We start from the raw sequence: 20251 nt of genomic DNA, 5'->3' as shown, positions 1-20251 counted from the left end.
CAACTGCAGAGGAGCTTCTTTATAGTGAACTTCTCCATTCTTGGGTGCCATCATATTTATCAGAAACATTTGTGAGAGAAATTGATGGGAGTCTTACAAGTCTAGACACTGAGCTCTGGCAACAACTGTGTCTTCAGTTTCTTTCATACATAGAATCCTACCACTCTTAATATTTGTAAATATCTTGGATTTCCTAGAGTAGATTGAAGAAAATCCTGCAGGAACCAATTTAGGTGCAGTTCTGTCTAGAATTAGAACATTGTCTCACCTCTGCACAATTCACTTCCTTTGTCTTTCTTGCATCAGATAGCAACCATGTGTGTTTATTGAGTTCCCATGAGGCAGGCCTGAGTTCGTGCTGAGCATCCAGGGAAGAACAAAACCACACTGGCCTCTTCCTTTAAAAGATATGGGCCATTGAAAATAATACCCATGTTTGAGCAATCGATTTAATAATCAATTATTGATGTACTGAGTGTCATGAAGACATTTAGGGAGCCAACAGTATGCTTAGTGAGGACCTTAAGGAATGAAAGACAAAGGCTTTGTAAAAGGGACAGAAAAATATGAAGCCATCACCTTAAGATGGTCTATGTTAAATAAAAATGCACTGTTTTAAAATATTTGTATTAAATAATTTAAAAGAAACCATTTAGATGCCTTGTCATAAAGTAGGTCTGTTAGCACAGAGAGAATGAGAAAGTGCCTCAGGGCCTTTTAACTGAAGTAAGAGTATCCCCCAGAGAGAAAGACAGACAATGGATGAGCAGCCAGTATGTCATTTGTCACTGTAGCATGGTAAGATACAGGATGCATTGATCCCGTATCGACTGAAGTTGTTTGCCTTGACTTAAGGATGCATCATGTTGGATAAATGCTCATGAGAGTTTTAGTCTCTGGGTGAGCATTTCACTAGAAGGAGTACAGAGTGTTAGGTAAGGCCCAAGGCTCAGGCAAGGAGAGATGTGTTTTTCAGCACTGCCACACTAACTGTTAGTGTGGAAACACAACATTTGAGACCTAGGGCAATATAGAAGTTTGTGTCTGTGTGTGTGCTTTTCCTCAGTATTTACTCACGAGCCCTATGAGGTTACTATATATATTCTGTTATCTCATTGATTGGAAGTTAGTCCCAGGGTCATAATAAAAGAATGGGAAAGCACATACCAGCTGAGCAGTAATGGGAGGTATATGCTTGATCTGAAAGAAACATTATTGGAACATTTTTTGTTTAGTATTTTCTTTAATGATGTTAAGGAGGGCATTCTCTTGAGGAAATGAATGGCTTTTGCAGATGACGCTGTAAAGAGCACTAAAACACAAATTAGAAAAACATATATAAGCCTCAAGTAATTTCACTTAAAAGCTGATAACAGAATAAGATTCATCTTAGAAAAATGCAGACTAATAGTAACAATACGTTTGGGAGAAAAATAATCTACAACACAGATACTCAGCCAGTGAGTAGGCGAGCTCTGGCCAGAATACCAGACCAGCTACAGGGTGAGAAAAGTCTGTGTTTGCAATGTGATACTGTGGAAAAGCAGCCCAGAAGTCTGAGTGCTGAATCCATGGGCAACTGAGGTTTCCAGAGTGACAGCAGGAGACTTTGACATCAAGCACAAACTAGTCAGTATTCCCAAGAATGAGTTTATTGATGTTTCCATGAGTTGATTTTTGTCAATATCAATACCAAGTAGATAAGTTCATGTGTTTTACAGTGTAAAAGGAAATGCCACAGTTAGCACTGAAGGAGAACAGAAAGACATGTATTCTTTCTGACAGGGTATTTTAAAAACTGGCCAAATGTTTCATTGTGAAATGATGACTAAATGGGGGCGGGGGGAATATGGACTGTCGGCTTTCTTCTCTCTAGTGTTCTCAAGAGACAAAGATGAAACTAGGAAACAAAGGAAGGAAGATGTCTGAAGATGGCTTACAAGTTGACTGTAACTGATAAATAGTCTATAAAATTGGCCAACCCTATATAACCAGATATTTCTTGGGAATTTTTAAACATCTTTGAATATGTCTAGAGTATGAATATGTCTAAACTAATTCTCAAAACACATGCATCGATGATTGAATCCTTAGTAAATGTATCCAGTCATTCATGGAGTTTTTCTAAAATTCAACTATGTATACTAATTTAATTAAATGAGTGAATTATGATTGCCAGTACTCCTGGTTTGAACAATTACAGAAAATTGTTAGGGATTGCTAACTGGATAAAAGAAAAATCATGTACCTTAAAAGTGAAAGAAAGGCTGTGATCCTCACATATGAAGACAAGACTATATTAATCATACCTGGACTCTAGGCTTAAACAACTTTTGGCATTGCTCAGAATTTATCTTAATATAGACTTAAATGAAATTATTTTATCAGGCACTATGCAAAATTAAGAATACATAGTACCATTTTATGTGTCATTTTAAGGCTAATGTCATTTTGAAAAATCCTAGTATTTCTGTTACTGCTGTTAGACAAAAGTCTTGGTTAGATCACAGTTCTGCTTTATTGAATCTTAGGTGAATTGGTGTTTAAGCAACAAGATTTAATGCTTAGGTAATAGGCTTTCTCTTAAATAATCATAGCCCATTCTCTTTAAAATGGCAAATAGTGTTAAAGGTTTCTTCTTGGGAGAGGAAATCTCCAGATACTGGTAATTTCTATTAAAACTTATTTGAGAATCCACAGAGGAAATTCTATTATAAACTATAAAGATAAAAAGTAGATGTTAAGATTAACTTGTTTTAACAGATCAATTTACTTGTAGAAGTTTTTGGTGTACAGTTCTTTACCAGACACTGCAGTTAAAATTAGACATCATCTAAGCTCTAGGTTAGGCAGAAGAGATAGAGTTTCTCTGATATTGACCATCATTCACATTCATCAGAACATAGCTAGCACAGTTAAAGAAGTCTAGGCCAGGCATATGACAAGGCACAATGAGAGAAACAGGGAAGAAGTCCCTCGTAGAGAAAGGAGATGGAGTCAGCTGACATCAAATTGGAAGAGCGATTCACAGAGAAAAGCAGAATTTTTATTCCATTAAGAGTAGCTGTATCCTTTTGGAGCTCCTCTTCCCTCTAGGTCTTTCTATCTCCCCCTTCTTTCATAAAATTCTGTGCACTCTGCCCAAAGTTTGACTATGAGTCTCAGCCACTGCTTCAATAGCTTAATCAGTAGTCTTTCAGAGGCTGTCTGTAGAAGACTCCTGTCCTGTTCCCTGTCTTCTGCTTCTGATATCTGATTTGCCTTTTGGAATGAGGATTTAGCATCTTCCCTAGCTTCTTTAGGACTATTAATTTTAGTATGTTTATCCTATATTATATGTCAAATAACCACTTATGAGTAAGTATATACCGTGTGTGTCTTTCTGTTTCTGGGTTCCCTCACTCAGTGAGACCAACAGAGTAAAAAAAAAACTGGGCCCTTGGAGGCCTGCAGAGACTGATACCCCAAACAAGGACCATACACAGAGAGGACCTAAAACACAGGCTCAGATGTAGCCCATAAACTCAGTCTCCGAGTGTGTTCCCTAGTAAAGGGAGCAGGGGCTGTCTCTGGTATGAACTCAGTGGCAGGCTTTCTGATCACCTCCCCCTGGGGGCCTTGCCAGGCCACTTAGGCAGATGATGCAGCCAGTTCTGATAAGACCTGATAGGCGAGGGTCAGATAGAAGTGGAGGAGGACCTCTCCTATCAGTGGACTAGGAGATGGCCATAGGAGGAGAAGAGGGTGAGAGGGAGGGATGGATTGGGAGGAGATGAGGGAGGGGGCCACAGCCAGGATACAAAGTGAATAAATTATAATAAATAATAAAAAATTTTTTAAAGAGTAGCTATATCTAGAACAAAGATCATTATGTTGCAGTGTTATTGGACCAAGTATTTTGTATGATCACGTAACAGAACTAACCCAATATTCCACAATGATGATCTCCTAGGATACACACAAAATTCATAGTGATTAGAATATATATAGGAAAGTTGTGTGTTTTGTTTTAAACCCTATTTGTATCGTTGACACATGGCCTTTCATCACATGTCTGGCATTTAATATGCCTAAATTGTAATTTCCTAATAAATGCCTTACTTCTCTCAATTAACTCTTGATTCCTTAGCTTTTTATTCAAATCATAGTCTTAGAATATGAGCAGTATGAGCAGTTCTTACCTCAGGTAAACCTTTATTTTCCACCTCCTGTCTGTCTGTCAGTCTGTCTGTCTTTCTCTCACTTTCTCTCTCTCTCTCATACACACACACACACACACACACACACAGAGAGAATTGAATATTATGCCATATTAATTATAGAAATATAGATTATAGTATGCTCAATATGATATTTTTAGTGTTTTTCCAAAAAGCAAACAAGTAGATGAAATTGTCACTGTGGAATGTATCTGTAATTCTAGACTCAAGTGTAGAAATGTCTTGTGGGATTATGGTTCTGAACTCATGAGCAAACAAACAAAAGTTTATTTTATTCAGAAGTGATTTGATCAAATGAGCTACGTGGAGTATTTTTACTTTAATATCCATCTAGGCATTCTTATATAAGCATATAAGATGACATCTTTGTGGAAATACTCCTTCCTACTTCATAGGTTAGTTCTTATATATTGTTCTAGGCAGATCTTTCTCTAATTCCTCCAGCAAAGAATTATTAGCAAAACAATCAGTTTTTCCAAGTGTTTCAAGACTTCAAAGGAACCATCTCAGCACATTCATTTATTATGTAGATTTATTGATAATTTCTTTAATGTTTATTTTTATAATTATGTATATGTGTGGTAAGGAGTAGATGCACATGAGTGCAGGTGCACACGCAGGCCAGAAGAGGGCATCAGAATCTCTGGAGCTATAGCTACAAGTCGTTGTTAAGCTATCTAATGTGGCACTAGGAATTGAAATTGGGTCCTATGCTAGAACACCATACATTCTTAACTGCTGACTCATCTCTCTGCCCTACTGATGTTCTTCTTAATGACCACACTTACACTGTCCAAGCACTCATGTGATAAGAATCCTGGAATTGATACTATTTTTTTAACTCCATGCAATCAGAAATTTTCATGTATCAAATTACTTGACAACATTTTGTTTTGTTTTGTTTTTTTCCTATTGAGCTTGGCCTGAAAGTTAAAGAAATCACTCTTAGGTTGGTATAGCAGATTTATTCACATATTTAATGCCAAAATGATAGTGTTCTGTCTTATTTACTCTAGAGAAGGACATATAAAAATCACAAGTCAGTACTAGCATGGGAAATTTTGTTAGGTAGCTTTGGACAGCTATGATGAACTATGTGACTGTGGGTGTTGAACATTCAGTTATGAATTTTTACCTCTAAGTATACTTGCTTTCTAGAACTCTCCAATACCTCTTTATTAGGACATGATATTAGGTAAATTAACCCCAATCTAAAATACTTTAAATGCTAGATTTAAAAGCAATATGAACAAAAAAAGACTTTCATGTCTAAGCATGGCTCCATTGTCTGGTCTTAAGTATATCAAGAGTCTTGAATTTTGACAAGTAAATTGACACAAGCAAATTAAATACAACACTTACATAAGTTCAGACTATTCAACCATAAACATAAAAGTGGCATTTCATATGTACTTCTGTATAAGGATAACTTTTAATTTCAAAAGTGTATTTTTTTTAATGGAGGTAGTTGGATGAATGAAATTTTACCAACAAAATTTTACTTGGATTCTTTCAATGATATTAAAAATAAGGCTGAATTTGTAGGACCTGAGGGGGTAAAAGAAATAGGAATTGTCACCTTCATTGAGAATGAAAGTGATTTATTTTGCTTCAATATTTCAACTTAACAGTTTAACAAACAGCTACGAAATGAGTAGAAATCTCAGAGCCTGTACAACAAAATGGGTAGAAACCCGAGTACATACACAATAAGATAAAAGGCTCAAAGTCTTTCGTTAACAAAAGAAGTGAGTGAGACCACAAGAGTTAATATCTATTGCAGCGTTTTAACACAGTGACACCCAGGGTGAGGCCACAGCCTCTGTAGAGTTAAATTTCAGTAACTAATCTGAAGACTGAAGAAAGCAGCAAAATCAGTAAGCTGCAGTTTGGCGACACTGGGTTCCTCAGTGTTGTGTCTTGTCTTTTCTGTGTCGTTCAGCACCAGGTCATTTTTAGGACTCCATATCCCCTGGGAGGAAAGGTACCAAGCTGAAAGTTCAGTGTCTTGAGCGTTCGATTGCTTATCACATTTTTGCCCTCTAGGTGCCAACCTGGATTCACTGGAGCAAGATGTACTGAGAATGTGCCCATGAAAGTCCAAACCCAAGAAAGTATGTTCAAATAATCTGAAATCTGCTTTCTCCCCAAACTACAGCAACAATTGCAACCACTTGGTGCTTTTACAGCTCGTTTGTAACTGATTGCTTTTGTTCTAATTATGGCTTCTCCACTCAGGACATAAACCCATTTTCTGTAGTCTCAGCTACGTGTCATTCACTTAGTTCCCAAAGTTAAAATAGGAAGCAATGGCCAGTAAGTTTAGCCTGTGATTCTGGGAGTCATAGCAGTGAACCAACCCCAAACCATTTTCTACCAACTTCTTTGACTAGATGAATAAAACATCATATTTGTTTTGTCATTCCCTTGGAAGAAAGCATTCACACAGAATCACAGAATCTCACTGTCATACAGGGCTGTAAACTGCAGATTGTCCAAATTTGTAAGCACTGGGGAGATGTCAGAGTCTGAAAGCCATGATTAGGACAAAGCATCGGTTCCTGAGGGTGAACTCACCAAGTGCAGTCAATGACACTGCAGGAGCTTCTCTCTAGCATATATTCACCTCTTCTCTTTTTCTCTGTTTTTTCTACCATTGTTTTTTTGTTTCTTCTCTCAGGTGCCCAAATGAGTTTACTGGTGATCGTTGCCAAAACTACGTAATGGCCAACTTCTACAGTACGTCCACTCCCTTTCTGTCTCTGCCTGAATAGGAGCATGCTCAGTCGGTGCTGCTTTCTTGTTGCTCCATCTCCCCTCAGAGTCACCTAGAGCTAGAGCGTTCCACCAGGTCTAATATTGACTGCCTCTGCCTGTCGCATGAGAACATTAACAAAGCCATTGTGTTACTCTCTCTGTTTGTGACTAGTCGACTCTGAGTTACTAATAGGTGTGGGAGGCTCCAGATGTTTCTGAAATTGGCACTGCACAATGTGATGCAAATTGATAGTCAACATCAAGGAGGGAAATAATAAAGACATTTCAAACTTGCACTTGTATTGATAAAATAAAATCATTCCACCAAACAGTCCATCTTCTGTATCCAATGTCAACATCCTGCAAAGGCTGTTGTTAGACTGTAACCCCTATATACTTGAAATGATGGTAAGTTAATTTTGGCTCAAAATGTGTTATTCATAACAAATAAACATCACAAAAAGGGTTCAGATGTTTTTCTTCATTAACCACAGTTCACATGTAGGCATAAGGCAAACAAACAAAACAATGCTGGGTAGGAAAATTAACAAGTATTTCCCAGCAAAGGAAATATCCAGGTTTATATTTATGTTTCTTGGGAAATAAGTAACTCAGAATGAGTTTAAATAATAATTATCATTCCCTCAGTATATCTTAGTATGGATATTCATGTTATCTTAAAAGAAAATAGCTATTATTATTTTGAAAACTAATATTTTAAAATATAATAATTGAAATCTAGAATAAGCATGTGAACATTTAATGTAAAACTGACAACTTTAGGCTGATGTCTGTGAGATCATGATGTTTTAAACATCGTTCCTAAGCTGCTTACTTCACCTGATAGCTGACCACCTGGGTAGCTAAACCAGATGTTTGACCTTCTCCCGTGAACTGGGTTGACTGTGTTTCGGTTCCAAAACCTTCAGAAGACTATATTTGCTTATATCCCATTTAACCATTTAGATCACAGAGTTGGTAAATTTTTCCTATAAATGTTTAGATATAAAACATTTTAAGGTTTGTGGTGATGATGTTACCATTAAAACCCATGCTTGTAGCGTGAAGACAGTCATAGACAATAAATAAACTGATGGACCAGCTTGTATTCCACTACATCTTTATTGACAAATGTTAGCATCAGACTGTATGTCAACCCTATCATCAGAAGCATTTTACGTAGATCACTGCAGTTTAAATTCTTAATACATTAAAAATAATCACACAAGCTGATCATCTAGGTGTCCAAAAGAATTGGAGATTTGCCCTTGTTTCTGATTCATGTGATAATTAAATTTATGCTATTTGCCATAGATGTCAACACTTGAGGGGCAGAGGCTGATCAGCCTGTGAATTAGAGGTGAGCCAGAGATGCATAGTGAGACCTTTTCTCAAAAAAAAAAAAAAAATTGCAAAGATCCACAGATGTTATCAGAATAATAGTCATGTAATTAGTGAGATGATACTTACAGTCGTGTATAAACTAGGTTATCAAAGATTGTTCCATAAGCCATAATTATCCTTTGTTAAAAGCTGGCAAATTGGCAATGACAAATTTTGAAATATAATAACTGTATTAACAAATATTTAAATAATAGCATTTAGCAGACATGAAGTTTCTCTCCATAGATATAGTTTTTTTTTTTTAAGTAGAGCGGATGGAATGTAGAAATAAAAGGGAAAATAGTATTGTATTTAATGAGTTAAAGATACTTTTTGAATTGTGTACTTGTATTTAAATAGCACAGATTTAGCATGCCCATGTGATAAAATAGGTATAAACCCATATTTAAAATTCAATTAAAAGAGATAACTTCTTCTATACAAGGTATCAGATAGCTACATTGAGGGGAAAGTTGGGTCATTAGATAAAGGCAAGCATTAAAAATTGCATTTTTTTTCAGAACAGTAGCTTAGTTAACTCAACCACTGGTAACAAACAAAAATATTCTCATTCGCTCTTTAGCCATTTTCCTTTTTACTTGACATTTAAAAATAACCACTCTGTCTGAAGTGTAGGATGGGCTCCTTAAATAATTTTTTTAGTAAGCATTCAGTGACACTTTTGGAAGACATGCAGGAAATCAGCATTCGAGTTTAACTTGATTTAACCAGGATGGATAGGAAGTTCAATGATGAGGCCAGTATGTAATGGCTGCATTATTAATGCCACATGTCTGGAGGAGCAAGCATTTCCAATCAGACACCATTTTCCAGAACCTTGCCCAAGGTTCATCTTCTGATCTCTGTGTCTGAAGTTTTCTGTTTGTATCTCTGATAGAAGATAGGAAGACAGGGAAATAGATTTTGTTATTGTGTTCAAGTAACAGTGAATGCTGAAAGGAAATTTAGAGGCTAATCCCACGAGGTCACTAGAAAATGTAATTGTTTGTTTATAGACACACTGTCTAAGAGAATATAAACAGATTTTAAGAAGAATATAGACTCCTGCCTCGAACAAAGATTTAAAACTTACCAAACCATACTAACAGTTGAAGAATAGCATTCAAAGGAGAATATATAATATTTCAAAGTATTAAGATTAAACAGTCATTCTGATTAACATATCTCATAGAATATTGATTGACCTATAAATGCTGATTTAAATTATGAAAGAAAGTGGTATGCTTTGTGACAGCCATTTCTTTCAATCTAACATATAAATTTCCTAGGAAAATATCATCCACTTTAGTCAGCCTTAAATCTGACCTATTATAGTGTAATTCCTAGATAACAAGGTTGTGATATTTTGATCACTACCCTGTATGTGCAGAGAGCCCACACTCACATGTAGAATTTGTGGAGGAAAAGAGAATATACATTCACACCTCCAGCACATAGAGGCATCATGGGGCAAGTAAGTCCTGGAGAAGCTCGCAAATCGTAAACATAGAACAGCTCACATTATAGAATGTTTTGAAAGTGAGCATTGAGAACTTGAGGCATATTCTCAAAATAAGAAAACTTAGCCTTAAAAGTACTTTTGAGTCATAGTTTATTAGCACATAGGTTATTTCATTGACTTCTAAATGTTTTAAGAAACTGTTAAGACAATGTACTTAACAAACATTGTATCTTGCCAACATTAGAATAAAGAACACTCCACATTTGATGGAATCGTCATAAATTTCAACTGAGTTTAAGGTTTTGCTGTGTGTGTGTGTGTGTGTGTGTGTGTGTGTGTGTGTGTGTGTCTACTATTCTTCTCATGGAAACTGGGGAATAAGCAAAAGGGTTCAGTAACAATGCAGGTTGTGAAAAAAATAAAAGCACCTACATTTGTAAAGGTAAGTCTGAAATTAAAGTCACAACACTAAATTCATGATTTTTAGAATTGCCCTTAGTAGACCACTTTAGAAAAGTCCAGAGATACAGAAAATCACACCTGCATGTCTTAGAGATTATTTGCATAAACAATCCCAAAGATGTTAAAAATAACACCCTGAATGCTGTGAAAATTGGACAGAAACCATAACTGCAATGCCTATATAATTTTGATGAAAGAGAGTTATTTTATTGCTCTTCTCTCTAATACAGCTGAAAATTTAAATTAACCTCCAGGTTAATCAGTTTTCACCAAGCAATTATAAAATCCTAACACAAAGGATTAGCAAGTCAATATTTAATAGTTTCTGGAGACTCTTAGATTTAAATTAATTTTTTATATTGCTATGGTCCTGGCAGGAAATCACATGTAGAAAAGGAAACTCAATTGTTTACAGTAACCTTTGTGTTCGTGAATTATTAATTGAATTTGAAGAACGTAGTGGCTAGCCAGAAGTTCAGTAGACCCACGTGCGACATAATAAGCTAACACCAGCTTTAGATTAAATAGAGCACGTAGAAAGAATTTCTTTACATAATGAACAGTTAGTCTGCATATCCTGCTTCTTTTGTTGGATGTAACATGAAAGAGATGGAGCTACCAACAGTAAAAATAAGTGAGAGCATCTTTGCTCTGGCTCTAGGATGATGGATGCATGTGTCCTCTGCTTGTTTCCTTGTTAGGGCTCACAGCCAAAAGAGATTCCCATTTTAAGTACCAATTTCCCATTGAATTATTCAAAATGGGAGCTGCCTGATATGAATGACTTCCCTTGAAATGACATTATAGTTAGGCTCCCAGGCTTTCCTATAAAACCGTAAATGCAGTAATGTGTATGCATGGGCATGCTACTAATTTTATTGAAGACTTAACCAAGCTTTCTATGCAACTAATACAAATCATTAGGAGTGTTCACAAAGGCATGGAATCATTCTTGAGAAAGGATTTTTTTTTAAATATAGATTTGTCTTGATTTTAACCCTTAAATTATAAGTAACTTTTAGGAGGAAAAGGCAAGAGACAGAGAAGCCTCTAGAAAGAATATTGCACCATTGCATTGTTTAAAAAAAAAAAAATGAGGAAGAAAGTTTGTTGTCAGTTTCCTTTAAAACTGAAGTTTTTCACACTGATGCTTCAAAGTTTATATGAAAAAGCAAATGGGAAAAATATGTCAGTCTGACAAACTGCACAGAGGCAAAGGACTTCATTTGTATTTGAATAGATTATATTATTATGAATATCTTCTACAACTGAATTAACCCTAAGGCTTCTGGCTCTTAATTAATGAAAAATTCAGATTACTTGTGGGATCATACTAGACCCAAATCAGAAGTCTTTATAGGTCATGCCTCCCATTTTTGTGATATATATTTTATTTGGGAAGCATCATTTCTTGAGTGGCTACAAAATCTTCAAGTCTATTGTTTTGTTAGATTTTAGGAGCATTCAGAATTTCCCTGCATAAAATTACTCAGTGTAACCCTGAGTGCACTGATTGTCCTGCAAGATATCTCCAGATATGTCTGTTCCCCAGAACACTAAATCCTCTGATTTAGTCACAATGGTTCATTCCATAGGGTCTCCAGTGAGCCTGTATGTCATGAATTTGCTCAGTAAGAGATAAACTTGACCAAAGTTACTAAACAGGTAAGTGGGAGAGGCAGGATCTGAGCCAGGATGAGCTTTCCACTTGTGTCATCTCTTTAAGGCCTACTTTCTCCATGCCCTGATGTGTATTTGTAGAAGCTACATCCCTCCATCAGAAATGACAAGCTTTAGAGCTCTCTCATTGTATTTATTAGTGGACATCCCTGGTATGTCCAAAATCCGTTAAGGAAAAATATATATATACGGATTTCAGTTTCTGATCCTTCCCTCCCTTCATCCTCTCTATATTGTACTCATAAATGGAAAGCCTAAGCTGCCACCTGATGAAACTTGACTATCAGTTATTGTTCTAAGAAGGAAAAGTATCACTCCTGGAGATTTTTTTCTTTGCCTCATCATTTTAACCTGTGCAGGCTTTGTAGAGAGCTTAGGGGATGCTGGGCATGAGATTGCACTGTTCAATCCCCTTCCCTAGATGGGGCAGAGATTTCGCTGGCACCTGTGCCCACTGGAGCTCAGCACTGGGAAGAGCTGGTCTAGTTACCTGTAACTAATAGTCTGAAAAAGTAGTAAATTAAAGCAAGGTGAAAGGACTAAGAAACTCTATTTCCACATACACACTTGATTTTTTTTTGCAACTTAAAAACAAAAAAGACCAAACAACAAACAAACAAACAAAATATGCTGAGGTTTCAAGTTGTCCAATACTACACAGAAATTATATAAAGAACTGGGAACAAGCTTTCTCCTATTTCTGGGTAGAAGTTTTGTATGTAGTGAAGGAAGTGGAACATTAAGTAATAGAGGTTCAACTTTAAAACTAATACTAAAGTATAACCACCTACCAGCAAGGAAAAGTAAATCCAATATGATAAAAATTTCAAGCCAAATTACTGTTTTCTTGGCTTCTATTTCTGTCTCTGCTACTTGATGCCTTTAGTTTAAAATAAGAAAATAAAAACAACAATGAAAACCCCCTTAGAACTTCATTACAAATGCTTTTTTCTGGTTATGAAAACCTTCTGATCTTGAATGATGGGTCGAGGATGGTTCAGCTCCTAACCTCCCTCGGTAGACGCTTTGAAAGGTTACTAAGCCCCTGGTTGGTGCTTTCATGCCTCACTGGTGGGCTTGGGCATTCCTGAGCATGCTTCCTTAATACTCACAGCCTGTCCTGTTCAGTGTGCACGCATGGAGAGCTGTCGTAGTCATGTGTAATTGGTTTTGGAGTGCGGTGTATTGCTCTTTTCTGAAACTTTTTTCCTTTCTTTTTTTTCTTTTTTTTTTATTTTGTCAACTTTCTGCATTGGCAGAGCATCTTGGGATTGAATTTATGGGTATGGACCAATCATCATTCCTTTTAGCCTGCAGATTGTAGAGCCTCTGAACTGAACTTTTTTGCCCTTCCTGCTCTTACTTTTCAGTTCCTAACTAATTTCCTTTTTCTTTAGAAGGGATCATACAGCTATAACATTGGTTTCTCTGCTTTCAATCTATGACTAGTTTGTGGAAATATGGAGTGCAGCAGATTTTAAATTTCCAAGCCTAACTTCACTTAGAGATTAAAATCTCCCTCCTGCTGCAACTTGTCATAGACCCCACATTGTGTGACTCATTGATTGGACCATGCTGTTACTTAAAAGCTGGGGTAAGTTGGAGTGGTGCATAGGCTACAGGAGAAATCAAACCAGAGACCAGAGGGCAAAAAGTTTTAAATACATTCACATAAAAGATAGCCTGATGGGGGTTTCACATACAACATAAAATTCATCTCTTTAACATGGTACCATAGAAGTGTATTACATCACAATAGTCTTATATGCAAGGATTTGAATCGCTCAGATTTCTTGAAGATACTCAAGTATGACTCCAGTCAACTTCATTTGTTTATAAGCAGGGAAATAAAAAGCAGTTGATATTATTATAGGTGGGCATTCCAGTGCTGATGGAATCATCACTAAGGTTAAGATTACTCAGATAAGCCATCATATAAGAAAGTGTCACACACACAAAAAAAATTAGAAGCTCCCAAAGGCAAATGAAATGTAGGTATATTCCAAAAGATCCTTCATTCTAAAGGAAGGAAAGAAAGAAAATGGCTGGTCTTGGAGAGAGAGCAGGAGATTGCTACCTTCCCTGATCGCCAGGCTCTTTATGAAAGCTACCTAACATCCTAGAACAGGGTCTTATGTCAACAGCATCATGTCCTGATTAAAAAATTTCTCCTATTGCAACTAGCTTGGCGACATGCAGCAAGGGCGTCCCACAGCTGCTGTTTCCTTTTGACTGAAAACATCATCTACTCAGAAACCTAATTGATGACACATGAGACAGTAGGCAGCTCCCCCAGGTACAAGGGGAGAAGCTTAATTGCCATCCCGCCAAGAAAATAAAAATTTAAAAATTAAAAAAAAGCTCATATTTATGTGGATGGGCTTTTTTTGGTATTAAAAAAAAATCCCAAGAACACAAAGAGGTCATTGACATTACTCTTGGAGATTCTTCCTTCCTCATAGGAAGGATCCCTCTGTTGGAAATCTCACAGTTCTAGCCTTTCCTTCGGAAAGCCAATAGCCAAACCCTCAGAATTACCTTTATCACTAGCATAATTTCCCCACTCGGAGCTTTTACAGCCTGACTATAGACTCTACTATTTCTAATTCTGAACAGTGGAGTCATGTAGTTCAGCTATGTAACTGCTCCCTCGGCTCCTCCCACAGTTCATACGAGCCATGTGCTGTCATTCACACATCTCCAAGGCTTCCCAGAGTGGAAAGCCAGTCCATTATATCCTGAAATAACTCCTGACCTTAAGGGTCATTTAAAAACAAGAGAGCAAGAAGGACTCTGTCTTTTCTCCTGGACACATCAGAATGAGAATGTGTTTGATGTGACTCACCATGGTCCATCCAGCCAAATCAGAGAGACTTGGAGCATTTCCACTCACGGAGACAGGCCAGACCTCTGGGCTGATTTTTAGTACTTGCTTTGATTTGCTCTTGCCCTGTGGATACAGTCATGCTAGGAAAAAAAAAAAAAAAAGTAATTAAAAAAAAAATACATGAGAAGAACAATAGGTTAAAGGAACATGCTGTTTGTCAAAGATTTTTTTTTTCCTTTAACATTCATATTGTAGAGTTGACCTGATGCAGCAAAATCATGAAAAAAAAAATCAAGAAGAAATTTAGGCAAGAAAATTGTAATTTTCACTGATGTGAACATAGAATTTAATCCCTGTGATTGTGTTCCCTGCCTTAAGCTGGCTTCCATGAGCTGTTCTGTCCTTTCCTGAGCTCTCTTTCCTGAGCCCCGAAATAATTGCTTTACTGACAAGCAGTAAGAATGGGCTGATCACCAGATGTGAGCGATTCACTGGTCCAGCTCAGTCTGTTCCTTCCTACTCAACAGCTGCTGAAAGAGAGCTTGTTACAGGAATCCCTGAGAGTCTGGGAGTCAACCCCTGATGACCCCAATGTTCATGTCAGTCCTTCTCTATGCTCCCATTTTTTGAAGTTTTCAGGAACCGTTTCCTAGCTCTTTCAAAGGTAAGCATGTGAGGGTGTCAGTGAAAAGCTGCAACCAAGAGCCTTCCTTTTCCCTCATCCATTTGCGAAACCAAACTCAAGATCTCATACATTCCAGGCAAGCATTCCGCCTCTCAGCTGCAGCCATGTCAAGTCTCACCACTTTTAAAGAAAGAAGTACATTAAACAAAAGGAGAATGCAGTCCCTGTCATTTCTTCACGACAGCGTTAATGCTCCATTTTGTAATCAGCTTGTGCTATTGTGAAGGGAAGACGCCCTGGGAAGCAAGAGCAGTGAGATAAGAGTGTGCTTCTTCAACAGACATTCTAAAAAACATTTAGGATATCGGGAGGGAGGCTACAGGTCATTGTCTGTGGGTGAAGAACAGATACGAGCAATGAACTCATAAGCCCCCCGGTTCGTGCTAGTGTTAGACATCTGCAGGGCACACACAAACACACAAACTCCATGACACCAACTGTATGTCTCCTGCATACTGTGGCACCGCAATGCACCAACTGCTTCGCTTTCTAATCATGGCTTCCATGTCACAGCTAGCCCAGGTTAGCAGTTATGCTGTATGGGACACCCCTTCCCACCTTTTCCTCCCCTCTCCCAAGCATCTCCTCCGTCTGGTTTTCATTGCTTTCTTTATTTTTTTTTCCTCCCTTAACATCAGGCATGCTGTGCCAGGGACTCCAGATGGCTCCCTAACTTTTAACCTTGTTTTCCCCTTGTACTTGACTTTCTTGCTCTCTGTCATTCTTTCCATCTGTTTGTCCTCTTGGTTTGTTTTCCCTCTCCACCTCCAACCCTTTCTGTTTATTTTTGTATAATCTCTTCAGCGTTGTGGTCTTTTACCCACTGACTTCTATTCTCCTCTTAATGATCAGTGCTCTATTAATTTGATTTGACAATGCTCTTGACCTGTCAACTGGGACTTGATTACCATGGACTCGGCTTGTAGGAAATGTTTATGCTCATGATAAGATCCTTTATTTGATAGAAATTAAAATTCACTTAATCATTTTTTAAGAAAACTTCCTGTGACCTGCCCTCTCTGAATGAAGAGAAAAGTATAGCTTCTGAAGTTGGAGACATTGATGTTGGTGCCTGGATAAGGACTCTCTGTTTGTTCAGTGTTCTCCAGTTCTTGCCCAGTGGCAACAAGCCATTCACAATGTGCACTGGGCGAACTGTGAAGATCTTCCCATACATGCAACTAGATTATTGGGAGCTCAGCTGCTAAGTGATCAGCATTCCAAGAAACTCTGCAACTTTTGCTAACAACCCCGTTCACCTTTGTATAAAACCAAGCCATCCTCCAAAGGCACTCATTCTCAATTAGAAAAGTTTCCACCAATTACAGACCTGCTGCATCTTGAGCAGAGTGGTACCTACAGTTCAGCTCTCAGAGCATGCACCTTCTTAGAATAGTCAAGTTGCCTGATATGGGAATATGTAACTTAGGCCAAAGTATACATCATTTGTGTTAATGATGGGCTTAATACAAATTGTTTCTCCAACTTCTACTAATAGAGTAACAACCATTTTCCTCCAAAGAGCAAACCTCCCATGTGACCCAACAGTGTCCTACTCACCACGTTGGGTGTCCTCTGGCACAGCTCCCTCTTCCTTCACAGTGTACTATTTCTTCTGTTTCATTTACTTTAAACTGTGGGGCTGTTGCCTTAATTTACTTCCTAACTACAAGCCAAGTTCATGTTCGCAAATAGCTCTTACTTAAATGATGTTAAATGTAGAAATGTCTCTTTGTAAAGACCACTGGATATGAGGCGATGACATAGAAACTTAAGGGATGTGGAAAGAGGAATGGGGTGGAGGGTAGTGAATGGAGGAAGAATAGAGGTTCTCCCTGCTGTCAGTCTTAGCTCTTTTTATAAATACTGATTCCGGTTGTCTTTGCAAGAGAATTTTAATAAGATATTTAATAAAAGAATAACATTGGTACAGCTTTAATCAGTTATTTTGTAATGAATGTTTATGATGTTCTAGTTTAATATCATATAGAATTAAAGCTTGTAATTAGGAATCATAAAATATTTTTACTTTCAATGGCCCTAGCTAGCTTGCCATTTATGCTCAAAGTATAGCACAGAACATACTGTACCTCAAGTGTGTAAACGTGTTGACTGTCTTGCAGACAACGGTAATGTCATGAAGCATGCCAACTGTTCAGTTGTAAGCCCCCGTGACAGTAGATGACGTTAGTGACATTTGCTCTCGCCCCTTTCCAGAAGCGGAGGAACTCTACCAGAAGAGAGTGCTGACAATTACTGGCATCTGTATCGCCCTGCTGGTGGTCGGCATCATGTGTGTGGTGGCCTACTGCAAAACCAAGTAAACGTTCCCTCGACTCTGTCCACTTCCCTCAGAGTAGAAGGAGCTTAGGCAGGCAAGGCTGTGAAGCACCAGGTCCCATGCCCAAGGCTTGGAGAGAAAAGGAGTGTAGGAACGTACATCCTGAGGTTCCCAACTGAGTAATAGACTTTGTGGACCTTTGCCTGTTTGTGTGCAACTAAATAAATTTCTCAGTGCCCAGGGCTCTGTAAATGGATAAAGGCTCAGAGGGACAGGCTGCTGTAGAATCAGAGTTCCACACAGGCACTGCATAGTAAGAGTGTAAATGTCAAAGGTATACCTGGGGATAAGTCCATTGAACCCAGAAACTTAAGAAGGAAGAGAAGCATTTGATGATATTTAAGAAACAGAGTGTTTGCTTCTTTTCGAGAGTTAATATGATTCCATTGTGTTTCCAACATGTATGTTTTATAAATGTGCAGTGTAGAAAGGAATTTTTGTGGAAGGAGAAGCAGGCCAAGTTTTCTTGAAAAAAGTTAAAGAGAAATTCTTAAGGATGTGTAGTTATTACACTTGGCCTTCTATACGTGTCCGTGTCAGCACACACAATGGAGGACAGCTGGTTCCTTTGCATTTCTCTCAATTGAGGATTTCTTCAAGTCAAAATATAGTTCTCAATTAATAGAGTTTTGTTTGTTTTCTATCTGATGACATAATGTTCTTCTGGTCAAAACTAGTCATAGGAATGAATTGTTCTGAATGTTACATGAGAAAACAGTGGTAACATGCATTTTTGCAACAAAATCTACAGCGTGGATTGTGTTTGCACAGCACTGCAAGATTCAACATGCTGTAAGGACTGCGTAACAGACACAAAGCTCCCACGGAATTGGCATCATTAGTCTTATTAGATTCAAATTTGAATATTTACTGCCTCGTCTGCAGAAAGCATTGCAAGTGTAAACTCTTGTTATAATGCCAACTGTAATGCCAAAATGTGTTGCCAAAATATTCCACTGATATGCAGGTGATTTGCACACACAGTCACTGTGGCAAATGTACAAATAAAAAGCTAAGTTAATTTTCTTAAATCCTTAGGAAAATTTATAAATGGAATCAGCCTTATCAATTCCATAGTAAAAAATTAGACTGATAGCTACCTCTATGACTCAGACAAAGATATAATGAGCAAGAATATTGAGAGTTTAGCCAAATTCTAACATATTTTCATTTTTTTATTCCTTTTTAAAATTCTTCATCAGTACAACAGCTACATTTCTATAAGAATTCCATCTACTATTAAAACCTACTTTCTAAGGAAATGTGATGCTGCTAATTCAGAGATAGAGTTACACATACTTCCCTTTCCTCATTATCACCACCAGCTGACTGCCTCAAGTTACTCATTAGCATTAACAGAATAAAGATTTGGCTGTAGCAAAAATAAATCAATAAACAAACAAAAAGTAGCAATGGGCACAAACATATGCTTCTCTTGCCGTATCCAGGAAACAGCGGCAAAAACTTCATGACCGGCTTCGGCAGAGCCTTCGATCAGAACGGAACAACATGGCGAACATAGCCAATGGGCCTCACCATCCAAACCCACAACCAGAGAACGTGCAGCTGGTGAACGTACGTTGACTGCCCCACTGAAAATGCGTTTCCTTGCTGCTCAGGCACCCTGAAGTTGGTGTTTCTAAGCTTAGGCTTTCCCCTTCTGCCCTTCATCACAGGGGCTGCCAGAAATCCAAGGTTTTTGCCGGGGGAAAATAATTAAAGCTATTTTAAAATGGATCTGGTGTTATAGTAGCATAGTTTTCTTTTTTTTTTTTTGTGTCATTTAGAACTTTGGGGTAATGCTCGGTTTATTTTGCAGAGAGGCTATAGCAAGAAGGAAAAACAGCATAAATGATAAATAATAAAACCAGAATCATAAGGAATACTCCAGTACACAACTGATTCATAGCAAATCAAGCAAAGGGCTTTGGAGTATTTTTACTAGGGACCCTTCATTGTACATATGATTTTCTGATTCTGATTTCCAAAAGAAGAAATTGGGGCATGAAAAGGTGGAAAACATCTCACCATTAAGGAACAAAGATAGGAGAATGTAAAACTTGTTTATTCCCCGGCTCCTTGTATGTGAGATCATGCCCTCTAGATGAAATGCACTTAACTATTCAATTATTTTGTTCTTATTGTTCCATACACTTTGCTTCTAAATTTGACACTACTCTGTGAGACTGTTTGCATATCATCTAGACCTTTCACGTTAAGAGACCATGACCAGAGCTTTTCCCAAACCTCTTCGATTCTGAAATGTTGTTCTTTGTGTTCCAGCACAATCCCCATTCTTCCCTTGGAATGTGTAGCTTTCTTAATAGATAAAGTTGAAATTAGTAATACCATTTTTCCATCTGATAAGAGAAGGTCTGTCTTGGGTGGAGAAAATGGGTCATAGATTCAAGTCTGGAGCTGATGGTTACTACCA

At 37.6% G+C, this 20251-nt stretch overlaps 1 protein-coding gene across 15 annotated transcripts in view; it reads left to right on the top strand.

Annotated features, from left to right (window-relative positions):
• Nrg1 (neuregulin 1) overlaps positions 1-20251 on the top strand; it is a 1043775-nt gene that overhangs the window by 1009423 nt on the left and 14101 nt on the right. For 5 of the 15 annotated variants that reach the window (XM_060381586.1, XM_060381584.1, XM_021639209.2 and 2 more), the window contains 4 exons: positions 6901-6959; positions 13224-13247; positions 17694-17796; positions 19266-19392. In XM_060381586.1, coding sequence (XP_060237569.1) covers positions 6901-6959; positions 13224-13247; positions 17694-17796; positions 19266-19392 — 313 coding nt within the window. Of the gene's footprint in view, positions 1-6266; positions 6335-6900; positions 6960-13223; positions 13248-17693; positions 17797-19265; positions 19393-20251 lie in introns of all 15 variants that reach the window. The other 10 variants (XM_060381585.1, XM_060381587.1, XM_060381582.1 and 7 more) reach the window with 5 other exon arrangements.

Source organism: Meriones unguiculatus, chromosome 4, assembly GCF_030254825.1.
Source record: "Meriones unguiculatus strain TT.TT164.6M chromosome 4, Bangor_MerUng_6.1, whole genome shotgun sequence".
In the NCBI taxonomy this organism is placed as follows: domain Eukaryota; kingdom Metazoa; phylum Chordata; class Mammalia; order Rodentia; family Muridae; genus Meriones; species Meriones unguiculatus.
The sequence above is the reverse complement of the archived record's forward strand: the minus strand, read 5'-3'. Positions and strand labels throughout refer to the sequence as shown.